Raw genomic sequence first — 23,110 nt, forward strand, 5'->3', positions numbered from 1 at the left:
CATATTTAATTAGGGAAGCAAAGAGATGATTAGAAAAGGTCACAGAATCATACATCCATAACATTACTAAGAGCTGCTGTAAAAAGTGAATTTATCCATTGAGAGATCTATCTATCTATCTATCTATCTATCTATCTATCTATCTATCTATCTATCTATCTATCTATCTATCTATCTATCTATCTATCTCTGAAAGGAAAAATATGGATTGCAAGCATTACATGTTTTGAGCACAAAGATATGAATCCTGCGTTTTACTTGAAAATGTTGAAAATTTCCGGTCTTTATTTTTGGCATTTTAATTCCACCACGTATACCTTTAGTGTTTGTTATAAATAAAATGGGAAAAAACGAAGAAAAAAACGTTATATCTGTGGGTAAAGAACAGAAGACGATACGCGGACTCTGACGTCATATTCAGTAGCCGGAAGTCGCAATCGGGCATCATCTCTACAGTGAAAGATGGCTGGGTTATTGAAGAAGGTACGTGTAGAGGTCAGGTTTCTCTTGGTTTGTTGGGAATGAAAGCAGTAGCGTGTGATGGCTGCTCGGTGAACTTACCTGCAGTAGGCAGGCTGCGGCGAGGGCGAGCTAAGCTAACTACACTGAGACAACCTGACAGACAAAGGTGGTGCAGGTTTCACAGGGTGGGTTTGTGTCGTTAGGTGGTAAACCAGGAACATCTGCAGCGCTATTTTCTCTGCATGACGCGAGGAGACCCTGTAATTTCTGGACTCTGGAATCTAAATTATTGCAGTCTAGATTAGTCTATTGCTGTGATTGTGCCGTCATCTACAGTAGATTTAAGACAGTTCTTATTCTCTTTCCGACTGTGAGCTTTGAAGTATTATTTATGTTTACTTTGTCTTATGTTGCTGCTTCATTGTCACGTCCGGCCGAGATATCAGTCCAACAATAAATTTACAAGTTCTATATCCTATTGGAGTTTGAACTTTAGCAGACCCAGACATGTACACACACACACACAAATATATGTATATATATGTGTGTGTGTGTATGTCGTGGCGGTGGACTGCGGGGGGCGTCATGCTGTTCAAAAGTATCTGAAACATTACGCATTAAGATACAAGTTGCGCATTAAGGTAAGTTATATTAATTAACTACATTACTGTAATTGAAATGCAACATATGTCCGCTCCAAGTTATTTGGAGCCCGAAGAAAGCATGCGAGAGAGGTACATTGGTTGACCCGGCCGGAGCAACACTGACAGGAATGGAACAGCAAATTGGAATTGTTACATAACACGACGGAGAGCGGGTCCGTCGACGGTGACGTTCGGAGTAGTCACGGAGAATGTGCAACCGTTCTAATTAAGTAACATAACAATGGAGTTGTAAACTGATCAATGTACAGATTACATACAGAAATTCACATTAAGTTTATCTAGAATTGAGATGGTTTTCATTGCCTTTTTGTTGTCAAGTCCTTCAATTGTGGTGTAGCGTGAATGGAGTTTCTTGTTGAAATGGTATATAAAGGTCCTTCTCAAAATATTAGCATATTGTAATAAAGTTCATTATTTTCCATAATGTCATGATGAAAATTTAACATTCATATATTTTAGATTCATTGCACACTAACTGAAATATTTCAGGTCTTTTATTGTCTTAATACGGATGATTTTGGCATACAGCTTATGAAAACCCAAAATTCCTATCTCACAAAATTAGCATATTTCATCCGACCAATAAAAGAAAAGTGTTTTTAATACAAAAAACGTCAACCTTCAAATAATCATGTACAGTTATGCACTCAATACTTGGTCGGGAATCCTTTGGCAGAAATGACTGCTTCAATGCGGCGTGGCATGGAGGCAATCAGCCTGTGGCACTGCTGAGGTCTTATGGAGGCCCAGGATGCTTCGATAGCGGCCTTTAGCTCATCCAGAGTGTTGGGTCTTGAGTCTCTCAACGTTCTCTTCACAATATCCCACAGATTGTCTATGGGGTTCAGGTCAGGAGAGTTGGCAGGCCAATTGAGCACAGTGATACCATGGTCAGTAAACCATTTACCAGTGGTTTTGGCACTGTGAGCAGGTGCCATGTTGTGCTGAAAAATGAAATCTTCATCTCCATAAAGCTTTTCAGCAGATGGAAGCATGAAGTGCTCCAAAATCTCCTGATAGCTAGCTGCATTGACCCTGCCCTTGATAAAACACAGTGGACCAACACCAGCAGCTGACACGGCAACCCAGAACATCACTGACTGTGGGTACTTGACACTGGACTTCTGGCATTTTGGCATTTCCTTCTTCCCAGTCTTCCTCCAGACTCTGGCACCTTGATTTCCGAATGACATGCAGAATTTGCTTTCATCCGAAAAAAGTACTTTGGACCACTGAGCAACAGTCCATTGCTGCTTCTCTGTAGCCCAGGTCAGGCACTTCTGCCGCTGTTTCTGGTTCAAAAGTGGCTTGACCTGGGGAATGCGGCACCTGTAGCCCATTTCCTGCACACGCCTGTGCACGGTGGCTCTGGATGTTTCTACTCCAGACTCAGTCCACTGCTTCCGCAGGTCCCCCAAGGTATGGAATCGGCCCTTCTCCACAATCTTCCTCAGGGTCCGGTCACCTCTTCTCGTTGTGCAGCGTTTTCTGCCACACTTTTTCCTTCCCACAGACTTCCCACTGAGGTGCCTTGATACAGCACTCTGGGAACAGCCTATTCGTTCAGAAATTTCTTTCTGTGTCTTACCCTCTTGCTTGAGGGTGTCAATAGTGGCCTTCTGGACAGCAGTCAGGTCGGCAGTCTTACCCATGATTGGGGTTTTGAATGATGAACCACGCTGGGAGTTTTAAAGGCCTCAGGAATCTTTTGCAGGTGTTTAGAGTTAACTCGTTGATTCAGATGATTAGGTTCATAGCTCGTTTAGAGACCCTTTTAATGACATGCTAATTTTGTGAGATAGGAATTTTGGATTTTCATGAGCTGTATGCCAAAATCATCCGTATTAAGACAATAAAAGACCTGAAATATTTCAGTTAGTGTGCAATGAATCTAAAATATATGAATGTTAAATTTTCATCATTACATTATGGAAAATAATGAACTTTATCACAATATGCTAATATTTTGAGAAGGACCTATACATCCTTATCACTAGAAATGCCAAAGGAGGTGTGCAAAAAGTTAGATAAAATTCTATTTGACTTTATATGGAAACATAAATGTCATTACTTAAAAAGATATTCTTTGCAATATCAAAAATGTTGGCGGATTAGACGTTCTGAAATTTGAAATGCTAAATAATTCCTTTAAACTTAAATGGTTAACCAACCTACTTAAAAGGGAATGATACGGTTTGAAATACTTTCCCCAACCATATTTTTAATCAGGAGGGTGGACTCCAATTCTTATTAAAATGTGATTATAAAATTGAAAAGTTACCCATTAAGTTATCCAGGTTTCACCAACAAGCTCTCCTTGCTTTAAAACTCGCTTACAAGCATAACTTCTCACCAACAACTTATTACATTTGGAACAGTGGGAATATTCTGTATAAGAATAAGTCACTTTACTATAAAAACTGGATGGGTAATGGAACTGCGCTTGCCCAACAACTCTTAAATGATAATGGAACCTTTTTGTCATACATTGAATTTCTGACCAGATTTAATATACCTGCAACACCTAAAGAGTACGCTGTAGTTTCTGATGCACTACCTAACACTTCGATATAGCTATTTAAAGGAACCAAACCTGTTATTTCAGTTGGAGACAAGCTTAGAAACCCTATAATGGCTTGGTAACGTAGAGGTCAGTAAAAAGGTTTGTTCCAACAAACTAATAAGAACATGTTTACAGGAGGTTACTTTACCTCTTGGTAGATTTTTTTAGTCTTCTGTATTTGGGAAAATTAACTGGAAGCAAATTTGGTTAAATGGAGAGAAATTTTGCATAACTAATAAAGTTAAGGAGGTTACATATAAAATTATTCATAATATATATCCTGCTAAAAAAACACTGGAAAGATTTAAACTTAAAATTGACAACTCTTGTACATTCTGTGAACAACATATGGAGACAATTTCTCATTTATTTTACCAATGTACTCATGGAATGACGTTCTGGGTAGAGGTACAACAACTTATAAGACTGAAAACTGGACAGACAATTCAACTTACAGAAAAAGACATTATACTATGTTTTGATGATGAGGACATGGATAAAGATTTGATCTACTTCACCCAACTTCTACTCCTCTTTGGAAAATTCCACATTCACAAGAAGAAATGGACAAACTCCAAATCAAATACAGGTCCTTCTCAAAATATTAGCATATTGTGATGAAGTTCATTATTTTCCATAATGTAATGATGAAAATTTAACATTCATATATTTTAGATTCATTGCACACTAACTGAAATATTTCAGGTCTTTTATTGTCTTAATACGGATGATTTTGGCATACAGCTCATGAAAATCCAAAATTCCTATCTCACAAAATTAGCATATCATTAAAAGGGTCTCTAAACGAGCTATGAACCTAATCATCTGAATCAACGAGTTAACTCTAAACACCTGCAAAAGATTCCTGAGGCCTTTAAAACTCCCAGCGTGGTTCATCATTCAAAACCCCAATCATGGGTAAGACTGCCGACCTGACTGCTGTCCAGAAGGCCACTATTGACACCCTCAAGCAAGAGGGTAAGACACAGAAAGAAATTTCTGAACGAATAGGCTGTTCCCAGAGTGCTGTATCAAGACACCTCAGTGGGAAGTCTGTGGGAAGGAAAAAGTGTGGCAGAAAACGCTGCACAACGAGAAGAGGTGACCGGACCCTGAGGAAGATTGTGGAGAAGGGCCGATTCCATACCTTGGGGGACCTGCGGAAGCAGTGGACTGAGTCTGGAGTAGAAACATCCAGAGCCACCGTGCACAGGCGTGTGCAGGAAATGGGCTACAGGTGCCGCATTCCCCAGGTCAAGCCACTTTTGAACCAGAAACAGCGGCAGAAGTGCCTGACCTGGGCTACAGAGAAGCAGCAATGGACTGTTGCTCAGTGGTCCAAAGTACTTTTTTCGGATGAAAGCAAATTCTGCATGTCATTCGGAAATCAAGGTGCCAGAGTCTGGAGGAAGACTGGGAAGAAGGAAATGCCAAAATGCCAGAAGTCCAGTGTCAAGTACCCACAGTCAGTGATGTTCTGGGTTGCCGTGTCAGCTGCTGGTGTTGGTCCACTGTGTTTTATCAAGGGCAGGGTCAATGCAGCTAGCTATCAGGAGATTTTGGAGCACTTCATGCTTCCATCTGCTATTAAAAACACTTTTATTTTATTGAGTTTTGTAGGGGTGAGTTTCTGCAGCATGGGTCTCCTGAATAAAATAAAAATCAGCATTTTTGTTAAGGCAGTATTTAAAAAAAAAAGCTTTTCTTTTAAGTTGGCTCTTAATACCCCTGGCATTAACAGAACAAATAGAGATAGACATAAGCCAATACGAACAATGGTAAACTAAATGATAACAAAATACTACAGCTCAGCCGTAGAAGCTAGAAAGCAACTGATTCTTGTTTGTATATTTGCACTTCAACAGAATGACTGTCACCTCATCCTTCTCAGATTAGAATGGAGGTTTTATCTTATCAAAAGCACAATGCAAAACTATCATATTTTCCTTGGTCATATTTTAATTTTTTTCCCCTCAACAAAAGCTCTTATTTCCAACAAAATATGCTTTCTGGCCCGCCTTCCTGGCTTCCTCCACCGCTGGCCACAGCTTGCCTCGGATTTCTTTATCTGCAGCGGTCAGGTTTTCTTCAAAGCTGAGCTTGTTGTGTTTGAGGTAGCTGCTGTTCTTGGACCCCTTCCATAGCGCATCTCTAGCCATTCTGGTTTGGAATCTGATGATCACCGGTCGCGGAAGAACTTTGGTTTTCCCATCACGTTGTCGAGGACTGCCATTCTGATGGACGACGTCCATTGCTGAGAGCACCATTCCTACTTCGGTCTCTGGCAGCACACCTTGACATATATCTTGGACTGTTTTTTTATATTATTGTCTTCAAGAAAACCATACAGTCATAGCTTAATTCGGCGGTTATAACGATCCGCGTCATTAATTCTGATATCCAGCTCCGATACTTTCTGATCCAGGACCTTGCAGCGTTCTTGTAGTGTGGTATTTTGTTTTTTCAGAGCAGAATTCCAGTGACTTTTTAAAGTAATCAATTTGGGCAGTGTTGTAATGTACAGGTCCTTCTCAAAATATTAGCATATTGTGATAAAGTTCATTATTTTCCATAATGTAATGATGAAAATTTAACATTCATATATTTTAGATTTATTGCACACTAACTGAAATATTTCAGGTCTTTTATTGTCTTAATACGGATGATTTTGGCATACAGCTCATGAAAACCCCAAATTCCTATCTCACAAAATTAGCATATCATTAAAAGGGTCTCTAAACGAGCTATGAACCCAATCATCTGAATCAACGAGTTAACTAAACACCTGCAAAAGATTCCTGAGGCCTTTAAAACTCCCAGCCTGGTTCATCACTCAAAACCCCAATCATGGGTAAGACTGCCGACCTGACTGCTGTCCAGAAGGCCACTATTGACACCCTCAAGCAAGAGGGTAAGACAGAAAGAAATTTCTGAACGAATAGGCTGTTCCCAGAGTGCTGTATCAAGGTACCTCAGTGGGAAGTCTGTGGGAAGGAAAAATGTGGCAGAAAACGCTGTACAACGAGAAGAGGTGAACGGACCCTGAGGAAGATTGTGGAGAAGGGCCGATTCCAGACCTTGGGGGACCTGCGGAAGCAGTGGACTGAGTCTGGAGTAGAAACATCCAAAGCCACCATGCACAGGCGTGTGCAGGAAATGGGCTACAGGTGCCGCATTCCCCAGGTCAAGCCACTTTTGAACCAGAAACAGCGGCAGAAGCACCTGACCTGGGCTACAGAGAAGCAGCACTGGACTGTTGCTCAGTGGTCCAAAGTACTTTTTTCAGATGAAAGCAAATTCTGCATGTCATTCGGAAATCAAGGTGCCAGAGTCTGGAGGAAGACTGGGGAGAACGAAATGCCAAAATGCCAGAAGTCCAGTGTCAAGTATCCACAGTCAGTGATGGTCTGGGGTGCTGTGTCAGCTGCTGGTGTTGGTCCACTGTGTTTTATCAAGGGCAGGGTCAATGCAGCTAGCTATCAGGAGATTTTGGAGCACTTCATGCTTCCAGATGAAGATTTCATTTTTCAGCATGACCTGGCACCTGCTCACTGTGCCAAAACCACTGGTAAATGGTTTACTGACCATGGTATCACTGTGCTCAATTGGCCTGCCAACTCTCCTGACCAAAACCCCATAGAGAATGTGTGGGATATTGTGAAGAGAACGTTGAGAGACTCAAGACCCAACACTCTGGATGAGCTAAAGGCCGCTATCGAAGCATCCTGGGCCTCCATAAGACCTCAGCAGTGCCACAGGCCACAGTGCCACAGGCTGAAGGTTGACGTTTTTTGTATTAAAAACTTTTCTTTTATTGGTCAGATGAAATATGCTAATTTTGTGAGATAGGAATTTTGGGTTTTCATGAGCTGTATGCCACAATCATCCGTATTAAGACAATAAAAGACCTGAAATATTTCAGTTAGTGTGCAATGAATCTAAAATATATGAATGTTAAATTTTTATCATTACATTATGGAAAATAATTAACTTTATCACAATATGCTAATATTTTGAGAAGGACCTGTACAGCCTTGTCGGTTTTGTGTGCTCTTTCATTGATCTTCTCAATGACTGCTGTGATTATGGTGTTCTGTAGCTCTGATAACGTTGTTTCAACATGTTGAGTTGTCGGCTCATTCCTAGCTTTCTGTTTGGCTGGTGTGTTGGGTGTCAAATTACATTCACCAATATTCACTAACGGACAAGCGTAAGAATGCATTTCTTTAACAGCTGTTTTCTCTTTTGACGTTTCGGTTTCCATGTCTTCAAGTTGAACTAAATTAGAATTCTTCGGTTTAGCCATTTTTCACTTTAGTCGAGATACTGTTTAGCTCCTAGCTAGTGGGTGTGTGTGTGTGTAAAATATATATGTACAGACCAAAAGTTTGGACACACCTTCTCATTCAAAGAGTTGTCTTTATTTTCATGACTATGAATATTGTAGCTTCACACTGAAGGCATCAAAACTATGAATTAACACATGTGGAATTATATACTGAACACAAAAATGTGAAACAACTGAAAATATGTCTTATATTCTAGGTTCTTCAAAGTAGCCACCTTTTGCTTTGATTACTGCTACACACACTCTTGGCATTCTGTTGATGAGCTTCAAGAGGTATTCACCTGAAATGGTTTTCACTTCACAGGTGTGCCCTGTCAGGTTTAATAAGTAGGCTTTCAAGCCTTATAAATGGGGTTGGGACCATCAGTTGTGTTGTGCAGGAGGTGGATACAGTACACAGCTGATAGTCCTACTGAATAGACTGTTAGAATTTGTATTATGGCAAGAAAAAAGCAGCTAAGTAATAGAAAAACGTACTTTAAGAAATGAAGGTCAGTCAGTCCGAACAATTGGGAAAACTTTGAAAGTGTCCCCAAGTGCAGTCGCAAAAACCATTAAGCGCTACAAAGAAACTGGCTCAAATGAGGACCGCCCCAGGAAAGGAAGACCAAGAGTCACCTCTGCTGCGGACGATAAGTTCATCCGAGTCACCAGCCTCAGAAATCGCAGGTTAACAGGAGCTCAGATTAGAGAACAAGTCAATGCCACACAGAGTTCTAGCAGCAGACAGATCTCTAGAACAACTGTTAAGAGGAGACTGTGTGAATCAGGCCTTCATGGTAAAATAGCTGTTAGGAAACCACTGCTGAGGACAGGCAACAAGCAGAAGAGACTTGTTTGGGCTAAAGAACACAAGGAATGGACATTAGACCAGTGGAAATCTGTGCTTTGGTCTGATGAGTCCAAGTTTGAGATCTTTGGTTCCAACCACCGTGTCTTTGTGCGGTGCAGAAAAGGTGAACGGATGGACTCTACATGCCTGGTTCCCACCGTGAAGCATGGAGGAGGAGGTGTGATGGGGTGGGGGTGCTTTGCTGGTGACACTGTTGGGGATTTATTCAAAATTGAATGCATACTGAACCAGCATGGCTACCACAGCATCTTGCAGCGGCATGCTATTCCATCCGTTTTGCGTTTAGTTGGACCATCATTTATTTTTCAACAGGACAATGACCCCAAATACACCTCCAGGCTGTGTAAGGGCTATTAGACCAAGAAGGAGAGTGATGGGGTGCTGCGCCAGATGACCTGGCCTCCACAGTCATCGGACCTGAACCCAATCGAGATGGTTTGGGGTGAACTGGACCGCAGAGTGAAGGCAAAAGGGCCAACAAGTGCTAAGCATCTCTGGGAACTCCTTCAAGACTGTTGGAAAACCATTTCAGGTGACTACCTCTTGAAGCTCATCAACAGAATGCCAAGAGTGTGCGGAGCAGTAATCAAAGCAAAAGGTGGCTACTTTGAAGAACCCAGAATATAAGACATATTTTCAGTTGTTTCATACTTTTTTGTTCAGTATATAATTCCACATGTGTTAATTCATAGTTTGTTTCACTTCTCTTTCCTATAGAAAGTACTACTGGATTAGTGCTTCTGTGTTCTTTTTAGTCTCTGATCTATTCTCTCAAACCCCCAGTTGGTCATGGCAGATGGCTGCTCACACTGAGCCTGGTTCTGCTGGAGGTTTCTTCCTCTTTAAAGGGAGTTTTCCTCTCCACTATTGCTACATGCATGCTCAGTATGAGGGATTGCAGCAATCACTGTCGCTACATGCTCATCCAGGAGGAGTTAATGCTGCAAGTCACTGACTCTGTTCAATCTTCTGGGTTTCCTTAGATAGAAAAACTTTTAAACCAATTTGAATAATAAACTGAATCCAACTGCACTGTTTGATAGTTAGGTTTAATTGGAATGTATGTACTTGAATTGACTTTGTAAAGTGCCTTGAGATGACATGTGTTGAGAATTGGTGCTATATAAAAAAAATAAATTGAACTGAATTAAAATACATTTCTCTTTGGATACTTCTCAGGAAAAGCGTGTACTACATCCAGAATAGGTTCTGTATGACCAACTGTTGGACAGTTTGTCAAGCATTGATTTTAGCTCTGGATTACTACCTGTCATTTTAGAGATGACTGGGGCCATGATTAACCCGCTAACCCTATGACATAATTAAAAATAATGAAACTATGTAAGATCTAACATTTGAAATTGAAGTATTGCAATAAATCCACCTCTAACCCATCCATAATTAGGTACCCATTTCTGTACATAGCTGAATGTCAATAAATTTGGTTAAATAGGACAGTTATATTTTGCACAAACCCCTCAGCTGCTCAAAAATAACAGTTCAATGTTGCACCCAGTCAAAGTTGACATGGCTGCAGGAGATCAGAGGTTCCGCTAGACTTTTCTGTTGTCGGTCATTTTGACTGTCCGGGTCAAAAGAATCCTCTCATAATCTATTTTTACGTGTCACTTTATTTTTTAAAATGATAATTAAACACTCAATATTATTCATTTTAATTCATTTTTAATTAATATTCAGTCCAAACGAGCTGAACAGAAAATCCACATCAACCGGATGAATAAATGTAACTTTTTCTCCACAGTAACAAAAAACACTGACTGTGGTCCCAGTAACTACAAATAAACAATGAAATAAATGATTGCACTTAAAATATGAATGGGCCTGAATTGGACAGCTGCTTGTGCATAATCAAATACTCATGTGCCGCAGAGGCTATTGTCATGAAGTTTTGGACTTTGAAAAAAATTTTGGACACTCTGCTGCCATGACATTTTCGCAAGCGAAGCCAACGAGGTCATGCATCAAGTGAGAAAATGGCTAGTATACTAACTTGCCATCAAGTGGTCAGGGGTGTGAATTGCAATCTGTCAAAATGACAGATGGCCTTCAGCTTTTTCCATCACCGTTTAAAATAAAACAGTCAAAAATGGCAAATATTCTGTTAGTACGGCACCTGCAGGGGATGGTGGATGTTTGTGGGTTTGTAGAACCATATGTGACCCATTTACAGCATCTCTCCTGTTCCATTCCAGACCACCGGGCTGGTTGGCCTCGCAGTCTCCCAGAATCCTCATGAGGTAAGCAAAAACCATGCTGCACACGACAGCAGACTACAGTTTGTCAATTACCAGCTGAAACTATTAACTCACAGGTTTTCCTCTCTCAGCGTCTGCGGATTCTTTACTCAAAGATCTTGGCATCACTGCAGACAATGCCACAGGACGCCGTCTACAGGAGGTACACAGAGCAACTGGTTAAGGAGCGCTTTGACCATGTCAAAACGGTCAGTGTAAACAGGCAGATTTCAGTATGTCAGATATGTTATTCAAATTGAAGATGAAGCCTTGATTAGCTTAAAGTTTCTGTTCACAGGAGCCAGATGTTGAGAAGCTAGAGAAGAAAATAAATGGTGGACAGATTGAAGAAGTCATCTTTCAGGTAGGGCAGAAGTATGCAAGTTTCTATCAGTAACTTACAGCACTCATACTGAACAAACGGTGTTTTAGTGTAAGTCTGCACAGCTGAACCTATAATACATCACAAAGTACAATGTTAATAACCAACATCACTCACTCCTCTGGTTATTAACTAGAGAGGTGAGTGAGTCAGCAGGTCAACAAGATGCCAGACCTAGTAACTATGGAGTGACTACTGTGGGAGGATGTTTAGTTAGCTGTTAACATTGTTCTAATAAATGGCACTGTTTTCAGATCATGTAAAGGAAAAAATAGGCAATCATGAACCAAACCCTGTATTCAGGTTCTACAACAACTACCTGCAAGTGTCATTCTGTGAATGGGTCTGAGATTAGAATGAGTTGTTGCAGCTGGCTGAGTGATTGGAAACATGGCTTTAACCACACAGCTGCAAGCAAACAAAAGGCGGCAAATGTTGCTGGTTGACCCAAGACTGTTGGCTCCAAGCAAGGAACAAGTCCAAACAAAATGTTCAGGTTGTAAAAGGTAAACAGCTAGGTAGACCAAGGAAGATGTCAATTTCTTGAAAACTTTAAAGTTCATCACCATTTTGAGATAGTGTATTTTATTGTATGGTCTCCATTAAAACAATGTAGCTAATTTATATCTAATCCACATGTGTCTAAGGTATTCCTTGTTCAGAATGAGCACAGCTGAGGGGATAAACAAGTTTTTATAGTGAGTTTTTTGTTACTGGAACCATCAGTTTGCTACCAGACAAGTCAAATCAGAACCATTATAAACATTTAAAGAAAGGAAAACAAGCTTCCGCTGAGTTAAAGGGAAGCAGATAAGGTCCGAACACATCCTGGATCACAGACTAATCATTTCTAGTTGAAATTGGAAGAAAAAATGATGTGCACAAAAGGTCTCAATCATGCAGAGTTCCTTCACTGTAGCAGCATGTTAGAACCTGTTAGAAGAATACTGACTTCAACAGGGGAATCCTCGAAACCAACCTCTCAGAAAAGCCAGAAGATGCAAAACACTACATATTTTTTGCTCTACTTGTTTTTCTAAATCAAGATGTAGTATGTCATTTGTTTCTCCAGCAATGGCGGCTGGACAGCTAAGTAGCAAGTGTACCATGAAAAGAGTTTATTGCAGGTATGTTTTACAAAGCCATAAGGTTAGGCTGCTAAATTAAACCAGCTTTCCACTTAAATCCCTAAAACAAAGATTAAAAAAGTAAAACATTCTGAACGTTTCTGAATATTTGTTATGTATGGTGAAGATGGAAGTTAGTAATGGCTTTTATAAAAAGAAATGGGAACATAAATATATAAATTTTTTATGGCCGTCTTTAAAAGAAGGGTTTTGTCAAAGTAACACAGGTGAAAGAATTTACAAATGACAAAAAATCTGAATCAGTGCCACTACGATCAGAAGAAAGAAAATCTTGAAAATCAAATCTGGTAGAAATTGGGAAGGTACATTCAGTGGGCTTTATTGCAACAGTGAATTTAGCAATGAGCTGGATTTATTCATCTAGGCCTGTCTGATGGCATGTCATACAACTCGGAGATGTTGTTGACGGATCGTGTCCTGTATTGCAGGCGGAGAGTGAGCTGGCTCTGTCCAGGAAGATGGCTAACTGGAAACCATGGGAGCCAATGGTGGAGGAGCCTCCACCCAACCAGTGGAAGTGGCCCATCTGAATTTAGTGCATCTGTCAACCTGTTTGTGTGTGTTTGTAGGATCTGCTCCTAATAAAGAAAACTACTGCAAGCATTTGTTCCTTTATTCTTAAGTTCACTCACAAACATAATTGGATCCATCATGATGACTAGACCCAGTTTCTACATGGAAACAACAGTACCTCCTGTGGACTGAAACCTGTTGGGTAAACTTACGCAATCCACTTATTCCACTCAATCCACTCACAAGTCACTCATAAGGAAGAAAATTCTGGTTCTGACAGCATCGCACCCACAGCTGAGTCCTTCAGGCTTTGGGCCCCTGAGCGCCACTGGTGGCCCTCTGTAAAAGCTGCAGCATGATGGGATACATGGGGGCAAACTCTTTTCCCTGCCGAGCTCTGATCAGCTGCACGTAGGCCTCCAGGGCTCCCCTGTGGAAAGGAGACAACGTAATCAGTATCTTCACATCGCTCAGAACCATGGCTACAACAAGAAAAACAAAGCTCCAGTTATTTATTACTTTGAAAGAAAGTTCTTACTACAGCTAACCTTTTAAAGATGAGTACCTTTACAAGTAAACATAATACAGGTTGTTGTTACTGCTGTGACATGCTGCTGTGACCATTTAATTTATTAGTTTTAGGCATATAGCTACAATAAACTACCTTAAAGATTTTTCATATTTACACTTTAGCTGGCACAACCTCATGAAAACAGCTGTGCCAATACAGGTATGGCAGGAACTCCCAAAGTCTGGATATCTTAATTCTAAAGATACAGTATCTTCACATGATGTTTGGTTTTTACCAGAGCTCTTCTCTGGTTCCTCTGGAAAACAAAGTTGAAAAACTGAATAAGCTGAGTTTGGACTGAAGCAATGGATAGGTAGAAAATTTCGACAATGGGACAGAAAATACAGTCTATATATGACATTGTTTTAACATCCTGGAAAATAAAAGGAAATTTCTGACTGGAGGAACTCTGTGGAAGTGCTGCAGCTGTGAGGACGTATCAGTTCAACAGTTCAATGAAATCCTAGTTAAAGTTAGATGATTCAACACTAGAGGTCAATCATTGCTCACAATTACAAACAGTGAGACTATATGGATAAAATGAGTCTGACAGATGGGCAGCTGTGTGATGGGAAAACATGAGATGGCGCACACCTGATGAGGGCCAGTCGATCTCTCTCAGAGGGGTGATTATCTAGCCACTGGGAGTAACGTGCGATGGACCACTCTGCTCTCTGTGGATCAGCAAAGCAAAGTTCTGCACTATTCAAAACCTTTGCATCGCAAGCTCCTTAGGAGATTTGTGTGTGTGTGTATCCAGACCTGGTGAGGTGATTTGAGCTCAGGCGGTGCTCTGGTGAAGAGGAAGTGGAGCACAGTGCTGTAGGGGATCAGATCACCTAGAGCAGGACTGCTAGCTATCAGTTCACTGGTCTGAAACAGCAGAGGCCTGAAACACAACACACCACGTGTATTATTAACACACACATCCAATGTGTTTTTTTTCTGTTATTCCCCCAATGACAAGTCAGGACTCGTGCGATGGATCAGATTTGACCTTCAGCCTTCTGAATGAGGGACAGACTCCAGTTTATTTTATGTTTTTTTTTTTATAACATGCACTGTCCAGCAGAGTAGCACCTATAATTGTTGTCTGAGTGCCAAGAAGAAGCCCAATAGATTTACTTCCACAATGAAGCTTTACGTCTTTTACCATAATGTTCTGCTTGTTATATGTATCAAGTGGATATGTATCAACTTTTTTAGAAATTTAGGGAAAAAAATAACCAAGAGAGAAAACGGCAAAACATTAAAAGGGAGAAAAGGAGATAAGAACAGAGGAGAGAAAGAAGGATGACGAAAATACGAGATAACACCCTAGAAGACTGATTCGACACCTGCAGAAAGACAGAGATAAAAACCACAGGGACAAACAAAACATATAAAACATCAACGTTACTGAACAGTACACGGTACTAATTAATACAAGATGTATTTAGTGGCTCAATATAGAGTATATCTGTGTCTGTAAACACCTGAATCCAAACAACTGGGTGAATGTGTGAGCGTGCTTGTGTATAAGGTTTCTCCATATGATTATTCAATAGCAGGCCCCCAGGACCAGAGACAGACACGGAGGAGATCAAAGCCACACACATTCAAAGGCCCCCCAGAGCACGGGAGCCCCAGGAGGACCATCACCGGAACTACCATGCCCCACCAATCCCCCTGGTTAAAGTTGAGACTTGATATGCACTTCTTGTCTTTTTTGCCATCTTCCACAATAAGATAAACTACAAAAAATTGCATTTCCTGCAAAAATGCAGTGTAAGTGCTGTAAGCTGAATTCTTTAGCTGAAAGCGGGCAGAACAAGTTAAAGTCGACTGGAGAAAATTTGCTGGAATGTAATCAATTAGCAGAAAACAGAAATGCTAAACTCCTCTGCTGAAAGATATTTTGTTGACAGCAGAATTTCGACTGAAATTCAGTCAATTAGCAGATAACAAACGCTCAATTCCTCTACTGAGGGCTAGCAGAAAGAAGCTTAAGTCGGCAGCATAAAATCCCCTGAAATCTGATAAATTAGCAGAAACAGCAGAAACATTAGCAAAGAAAAACAGTTCTCTGATCTGTTCAAAGAGGAAGACTATCAGCTAGAAAACACATTAACAAGCTAAAGTTACCTCAAAAAACAAAAGTATGTTGGATAACATTATCTCACTCCATTCAATGTTAGTTTACCCTTATAAGTGAATTTTAGCCTAAATGCTAACACTAACATGTTGTCTAACATTAACTTAGCCCGTCTATAATGCGCATATGCAAACGTCTAAGAAATTGCCTTTAAGATTAATCACTGTTGTCAAGGTGTTGTAACAGCAGTACATGCTATTTAAGTACCCAAAACAAAATGGCCGCCATGTAGTAGCCTTCTATGAAGACGGTCAAAGGCTTAGGGGTAGGGTAAGGTTTAGGCCATAGAAATTAGTGAAAATGAATGGTGGTCAATGCAAAGTCCTCAAAAAGATAGTAAAACATGGACCTGTGTGTGGGTGTGTTTTTGAGGGGGAGACAGGGAGAGAAGAGGCTGTCCCAATACTCACACTTCCACCCTTGTGTCCCTCAATTGCGCATTCTTGTTAATCGGTTCGAGTGCGAAGTGTGTCCCAACTCTCCAAAATGGTCTTTTGCCCCAGCCCCTTTGTGCCCTCGAACCACACTTCGGCTAAGTGCACATATAAGTGGACTCTGCCAAAGTATATTACCCACAATTCACTGCTGCAGGTTACGTTTTGAGCAAAAACCAATTACAACTATGAATGTAATCAAGCATCAAATCTGAATAATAAAAACTATGTAAGCTTTAGACACCAAGCCAACAATATATATATTTTTACTGGTTTTCCAGGCTCAACATTGATTCTGGGCAGTCAGTAGCTCATAACTTTGAAATTAACTTTCAAACAAACACTGGTGCTATGGCAAGAGACTGGTGTAGTTACATGTTGTTACCTGGTGCTGTGCAAATAAAGGAGAGTTTTCCCACAGATGTTTACCTCCCATCTTTCCTCATATCATGATATGGTGTCAGAATTAAGGACCTAAACGCCTACTTTGAGAGCACAATGGCAAAGTTTGGACCTCTGGAGCCATTTGATTTTGCCCGGCCAGCAGAGTGGCCGACATGGCGGCAGAGATTCTCCTGCTTCAGAGTCGCGTCAAAACTCGACAGAGAGAGCAGTAAGGTGCAGGTAAATTCGCTTCTGTACTCTATGGGGTCGACCTATTTACAGCTCTTCTGTGTTTCCTGCTGCAAATGCCAAATCCAGAGTATGATTTCGCTCTAGTGATACAGACGTTTGATGAACACTTCGTTCCAAAAAGAAACGTCATCCATGACCCAGCCTGTTTTCACAAAAGAAGCCAGAGGGCCGGTGAGACGGTTGAAGATTTGTGCGGAGCCTATATGAGCTCACACAGCACTGCGAGTTCGGCACGGGGAAGGACGAGCAGATTCAGGACCGGACCGTCATTGGAATAATGGATAAAGAGGTTTCGCAGAAACTCCAACTAGAAGCGGACCTGACTCTAGAAAGAGCTATCCAGCTTGCACGTCAGAGCAAACAAGTGAAGCAGTAAAGTGCAGAGCACGTGGAAACTACAGTAAACAAGGTGAGACAGAAACATTTCAGCAGCACAAAGAGCAGCTACGATGAAACGCGGCAGCCACAAGCGCAGAAATATGGTGAGAACAGACAGAACTGTCAGAGATGCAATAGAATGCATGGCAAGAAAGAAAACTGCCCAGCCCGAAATAAGAGATGCAGAAAGTGTAACAAAATGGGACATTTCGAGGTTGTGTGTAAAACTAAAATGCTAAAACAAGTCAGAGCTGAAGCCATTAAAGATTCAGATGAGGATTCCCAAGAGCAGCAACAAAGTCAAACTTCATTGAGGAGTCTGGTTCGGACAACGACATTGAACTGCTAGTAAATGGTGGTCCAGTGGATTTTAAAATCGACACTGGTGCGGATACCACAGTTATGACTCGCGCGACTTTCAATAATCTACAGCAAAAACCAAAACTGAATAAAGCCAGACCAACAGTGTACAGCCCAGGTGGAAGGGTCAGATGCGTGGGTAAGTTCCTCGCCACTACCACATACAAAGGTCAGAGATACCTGCTGAGATACCTGGTTCTGCTTCAAACGCTTGCCATTTGGAATTACATCTGCTCCTGAGATTTTCCAGTGACTGATGAGTAATATGCTCAAGGACCTGGAAGGAACTGTTGTGGTGATGGACGACATCCTGGTTTATGGATCTCCAAGGAGCAGCATGACCGCCGATTGGATGCAGTTTTGCAGACGGTCAAAGCTTCCGGACTTGACTGAACAGGGCCAATGGTCACTTTGGGAAAACTGAACTGCAGTTCTTTGGACACATCATTAGTGCAGATGGCGTGAAGCTGATGAGAGCAATGTGGACATTATTGCTAAGATGCCCCAGCCCTCAAATGTGGAACAGCTGCGGCAGGTGCTTGGACTGGTGAACTATGTTGGGAAATTTCTTCCAGCTCTGTTCACAGTGCTGTATCCACTGACTGACCTGCTCAAGAAAGAGACAGCATGGGTTTGGGGTGATCCCCAGGAGCGAGTGTTCAACAAGTCAAAACAATGCTCATAGCTGCATCAGCCCTTTGCTACTATGACGCCAACAAACCGACAGTGGTCAGTGCTGATACCAGCAGTTACGGCCTTGGTGCGGCTCTTTTGCAAGACCACGGTGGGGAGTTACGCACTGTTGCCTATTGCTCACGTACGCTTACTGATGCAGAGAAGAGGTATTCACAGATCGAAAAGGAGTGTCTGCCGTCTGTCTGGGCCTGTGAACGCTTCACCCGCTACATCCAAGAGATGGACCATGTCTGGCTACAAACCGACCAACTGATCAACTCTTATGACCTTGATAAAATGCCACTAAGATGCCAGAGACTACTTATACGTCTTATGAGATTCAATGTCACTGCAGAACATGTACCCGGCAAGCAGCTTGTAGTCGCCAACACACTATCCAGACATACATTGAAAGACAGTTATGTGCCAGAAACTGAAACACAAGTAAAGACATATGTCAACACCATGGTGGCCAGCAAACCTATCAAAGTCACCCAAGCTCAAAGAAATCCGCCAGACCACACAAAATGATCCTGAGCTTCAAAAAGTAATCACGTTTGCCAGAAAGGGGGGGCCTCGCAATATAGTGGAGAGCTCGCCACTGTACGGATACTATGCAGCCAGAAGTCACTTATCGGAGTTGGACCACCTGGTCCTGTATCGTGACCGCACTGCCCAATGATCCATGGCAGAGGATTGCAGTTGACCTGTTTGTGTTAGAGGGTCGGACTTATCTTGTTGTTGTTGATTATTTTTCCAGAGACATTGAGATCGCTTCCCTCATCACCACCTCCAGCACTCAGCTAATCAACAAGCTCAAACATATGTTTGTGAGATGGGGCATCCCGTTGGAACTCGTCAGCAACAATGGGACACAGTTTACATCAACAGATTTCTAAGAGTTCAAGCAGAGGTATGGATTCACTAACACAACCTCCAACCCCCATTATCCACAATCCAGTGGAGCTGAGGAAAGGGCTGTTCAGATTGCCAAGTACGTCCTTAAACCGCCTGACCCCTGCTTAGCCCTTATGATTTATCGCTCCACACCAATAGCAGCAACGGGTGCGAGTCCAACGCAACTTATGACTGGCCGACAGATTCACACTACGGTTCCTGTTCTGGAAAAAGATTTACGCCAAGCCCGGTCATCCCAGACCAAGTCTACTTAAAGGATGCCAAAGCAAAAGCTTCTTACAGATTCTTCTACAACCGCAGATATTCAGCTCGCCCACTCCTCGAACTTTACGCTGGTCAGAACGTCAGAGTGAAACTTGATGGAGAGAAAGGGTGGAAAACACCTGCCAAAGTCATCAGCAAGTTTGAGCCGAGATCCTACCTCGTGGAAATGGCCAATGGGAATGTGACCTGTCGCAACAGACGTCATCATCAGGAGGTTCCCGGGACCGATACTCCTGCAGCACAACATAGTGCTGAGGCCACGGTGCCACAGCAGGACTGCAGACCCCCAACTATAAGTGTGGCTGTTTTATCCGAACCACCACTGAGCAAGCCCTTCTTCAGGGTCTCCTGTTCCACTATCTACTCCTGTGAGAACAACTTCCAGGGGCCATGAAATAAAACTACCTCTTAGATTCAGAGACTGAGAGGTTTCAAAAGGGCATAATAATCCCTGTTAGGACTGAGGGCAGTCTACCCCTGTGATGTCCTGCGTTGTTCTATATGTGTTCTGAAGATATCCTGGTTTTATTTTGAAAGAACATTGGTTTTCTTATATTCTTGAAAGAAATGTGACAGCTAAGGTTAAAGAGTTAAAGTAAAAGGGTAGCTAATTGAACATTAGAGAATGTACCATTTAGGACATTGAACTAAACTGCAGATGTTTGTAATCATGCCATGGTTAACTTTAAAAAAGGGGAGATGTCGTAAGATCAGATTAGTTTCTGTTGTACCAGAGTTACGGTAGTTCATTACATGACCACTTGGGGAAGCCCTAGATAAGGCGACATATAATAGAGTTCAAGTATGAAGGAGCTGGCACCTGGTGCTGTGCTAAATCAAGGAGAGTTTTCCCCCAGATGTTTACCTCCCGTCTTTCCTCATATCATGACACGGGCTAACACAAGCATGTTGGCTAACATTAACTAAGTCCATCTATAGTGCTCACAACACCCTATATGTAAAAGTCTATGAAATTGCCCTTTAAGATTAATCAGTGCTGTCTAAGTGTTGGAACAGTAGTACATGCTGTTTAAGTACCCAACACAAAATGGTTTAACTGAAATTGGTTGTAATCTCAGTATTGCTTGTGTCAAGTATACCTTTTCTCTCCTAACTTGTTTGGAATATTTTTTTCATAGGGAATAAAATAGAATGCAGTCTCAATCTCTATAAATTAGCTGTATTGGCAACTTAAGTAAAAATCTTAACTCTTACAAATATGTCCCTCTGTGTCCTACCATATTGCTCACCTGTCCCTTTATTCATTTGACATATTTTTCTGTTTATGTCTTGTAAGTGGATCCATCCTGAACCTGCCAGCAAAGGTGGTGGCGCAAAAGCCCAAAACTGTGAAAAAATGTCTGCAGTCCACACTCTAAGAGCTTACACAAGTATAACTTTTGGGTTGTTAATGTTTTGATGATTGTCATGTTTCCTTTGTCATAACGTACTGTGATTATGTTACACATGTTTTTGCAGGATCACTGAAGTCCCACTCATAGCTCTCGTTTTAGATGGTTTCTCAACTTCCTTAATTTTGCTTAGTAGTTGTAGCAGAATTGTTCTAGCCAAGTAAAGGGTTTAGACTGAATATGTTTAACTTGGAGTTGAATTGCTTCTGTTAATAAATTCTTGTTTTTTAAGGAGAAGCTGTTGTGAATTTATATATGTGTATGCAGAGTTTGCTGTTCAGTAATGCCTGAACCGCAAACTCAACCACCGCCTTATTGGGCTAGTATTCCCAGGACAATACTTGACAGACCGAATGGATATTTAATGAAATAATTAAATAATATAAGCACCCTGATTGCACAACATAAAGAAAACCCTTATTAATCAATGGTACAGTGAAATGTTTGCATCTGATGTAAAATGCCGAGAAGGATGTTTTAGTTTTTAATATTTTGGAAAATTATGGTAGTACTTGGTGTGAAGTAGATTACAATCCGAGCACACAGACCTGAAAGAGCGCAGCATCCTGTATGGCTTCCCCAAATCAGACACTCTCCTGCACAGGGGCGCCACGGCCATCTCCATCTGACACACACACAGATACAGACAGAAGTGGCATGTATAATTACAGACAACACATTTTAAAGGGGTGCGACTGGACCTTCAGACCTCAGCAGCTGGGGTTTCCATACCTGTGCAAAGTCAGCCGCCAGTCTCATTTTGCCACCTTCCCCCAGTGGTCGTAGCAGGCTGGCATGGCGCAAGAAAAGCTCAATGGCTCTCTGGGCGATACTCTCAGTGCTGTCATAGATGAAGTCCACACACTGGAATTGTCTGAAGTAGTCAGACATTACTCTGGAGATGAAACCCTGCAGCTCCTTCATGTACAAGGAGCACGGAACATCCGGCTTATCAAGACTGGACAAAGGCCTGGAAAACACAGGTTTATTAGGTTCATAAAACTGGCTCATACCGGTTAATAATTAAATTTTAATTCAATTCAAATATTTAAATTAAAAAATTTTATTGAATGTAACAGCAGACAGTAACAGCAATTATTACTAGTATATAATATTTAAATGCTCTAAGGAGTGTACAGAAGTATAAACTTATATTAACCCACCCATTCTCCTGCAACATTATTCCCATCACTTCTTATTCATCAAGAAAAACATACTTAATTTTATACAAAATCTGTTTAAACAACTATGAAAAAAGTGCATTTCATATAGTAGAAACCCCATGACATTTCATTTAAAGACAATAATAGTGTACAATAATATAAAAGATAATAATAGTAATAAAAGATAATAATAGTAATACAAATAACTATTACTGAAGTCTGATATTTATCTATAATCCTCTTTTTATACCAAGTTTAAACAGTTTTATGCTTGAACATAGCTTGTAGGGCTGCACGGTGGCGCAGTTGGTAGCACTGTAGCCTTGCAGCAAGAAGGTCCTGGGTTCGATTCCCGACCGGGGGTCTTTCTGCATGGAGTTTGCATGTTCTCCCCGTGCATGCATGGGTTCTCACCAGGTACTCCGGCTTCCTCCCACAGTCCAAAGACATGCCTGTTAGGTTAATTGGTCTCTCTAAATTGCCCTTAGGTGTATGAATGAGTGTGTGCTTGGTTGTTTGTGTGTTGCCTTGCAATGGACTGGCGACTTGTCCAGGGTGTACCCTGCCTCTCGCCCATAGACTGCTGGAGATAGGCACCAGCTCCCCTGCGACCCACTATGGAATAAGCATTAGAAAATGACTGACTGACATTGCTTATCTCCACATTCAATTGAATTAAAAAGTCAGGTACATACATTCCAATTAATCCTAACCATTGAACAGTGCAGTCAGATTCAGTTATTTATTCAAATTGGATAAAAAGTTTTTCTATCTAAGGAAACCCAGCAGATTGCATCAAGTCAGAGACTTGTAGCAGTCACTCCTCCTGGATGAGCATTCAGACTGATCCAAGCTTCACCCCACATACCCCACTGTACAGGAACCTTTTCTTGTTGCTCTAATCATCTATGTTTGGTAACCTCTTAACCCAAACACCTTCCCTTCTCTTGAAAAGGTTTAACATATTTTCTGGCAG

At 41.4% G+C, this 23,110-nt stretch overlaps 2 protein-coding genes across 5 annotated transcripts in view; one reads left to right on the plus strand and one right to left on the minus strand.

Moving 5' to 3' along the window:
- The first annotated feature begins 380 nt into the window (after positions 1 to 380).
- ndufa5 (NADH:ubiquinone oxidoreductase subunit A5) lies at positions 381 to 13,276 on the plus strand. 4 transcript variants are annotated; one of them, XM_047389478.1, is made up of 5 exons: positions 381 to 483; positions 11,105 to 11,149; positions 11,239 to 11,355; positions 11,445 to 11,510; positions 13,105 to 13,276. In XM_047389478.1, exons 1-5 carry the CDS (start codon positions 463 to 465, stop codon positions 13,204 to 13,206), a joined length of 351 nt encoding a protein of 116 aa, XP_047245434.1. In that variant the 5' UTR covers positions 381 to 462; the 3' UTR covers positions 13,207 to 13,276. The 4 variants fall into 4 exon arrangements, with proteins under 4 accessions (XP_047245434.1, XP_047245433.1, XP_047245431.1 ...); XM_047389477.1 differs by having other exon boundaries at positions 398 to 483; positions 11,224 to 11,355; XM_047389475.1 differs by lacking the exon at positions 381 to 483 and adding an exon at positions 490 to 647 and having other exon boundaries at positions 11,224 to 11,355.
- The window catches only part of cog5 (component of oligomeric golgi complex 5), a 151,666-nt gene continuing 141,827 nt past the window's right edge, over positions 13,272 to 23,110 (minus strand). Inside the window, exons 18-22 of the mRNA XM_047389471.1 lie at positions 21,704 to 21,941; positions 21,520 to 21,596; positions 14,523 to 14,649; positions 14,355 to 14,434; positions 13,272 to 13,619 (exon numbers count right to left, since the gene is read on the minus strand). Of these exons, the coding sequence (XP_047245427.1) occupies positions 13,493 to 13,619; positions 14,355 to 14,434; positions 14,523 to 14,649; positions 21,520 to 21,596; positions 21,704 to 21,941 (649 nt within the window). The 3' untranslated portion in view covers positions 13,272 to 13,492. The remainder of the gene's footprint in view (positions 13,620 to 14,354; positions 14,435 to 14,522; positions 14,650 to 21,519; positions 21,597 to 21,703; positions 21,942 to 23,110) is intronic.

Source organism: Girardinichthys multiradiatus, chromosome 17, assembly GCF_021462225.1.
Source record: "Girardinichthys multiradiatus isolate DD_20200921_A chromosome 17, DD_fGirMul_XY1, whole genome shotgun sequence".
Taxonomy (NCBI): domain Eukaryota; kingdom Metazoa; phylum Chordata; class Actinopteri; order Cyprinodontiformes; family Goodeidae; genus Girardinichthys; species Girardinichthys multiradiatus.

Bases quoted from the DNA above. Each gene is read 5' to 3' on its own strand.
- ndufa5 (XM_047389475.1), top strand. From the start codon at position 522: ATGAAAGCAGTAGCGTGTGATGGCTGCTCGGTGAACTTACCTGCAGTA. The intron at 11,150-11,223 runs GTAAGCAAAAAC...ATTAACTCACAG, and splicing joins TCTCCCAGAATCCTCATGAG to GTTTTCCTCTCTCAGCGTCT. The intron at 11,356-11,444 runs GTCAGTGTAAAC...TTCTGTTCACAG, and splicing joins GCTTTGACCATGTCAAAACG to GAGCCAGATGTTGAGAAGCT.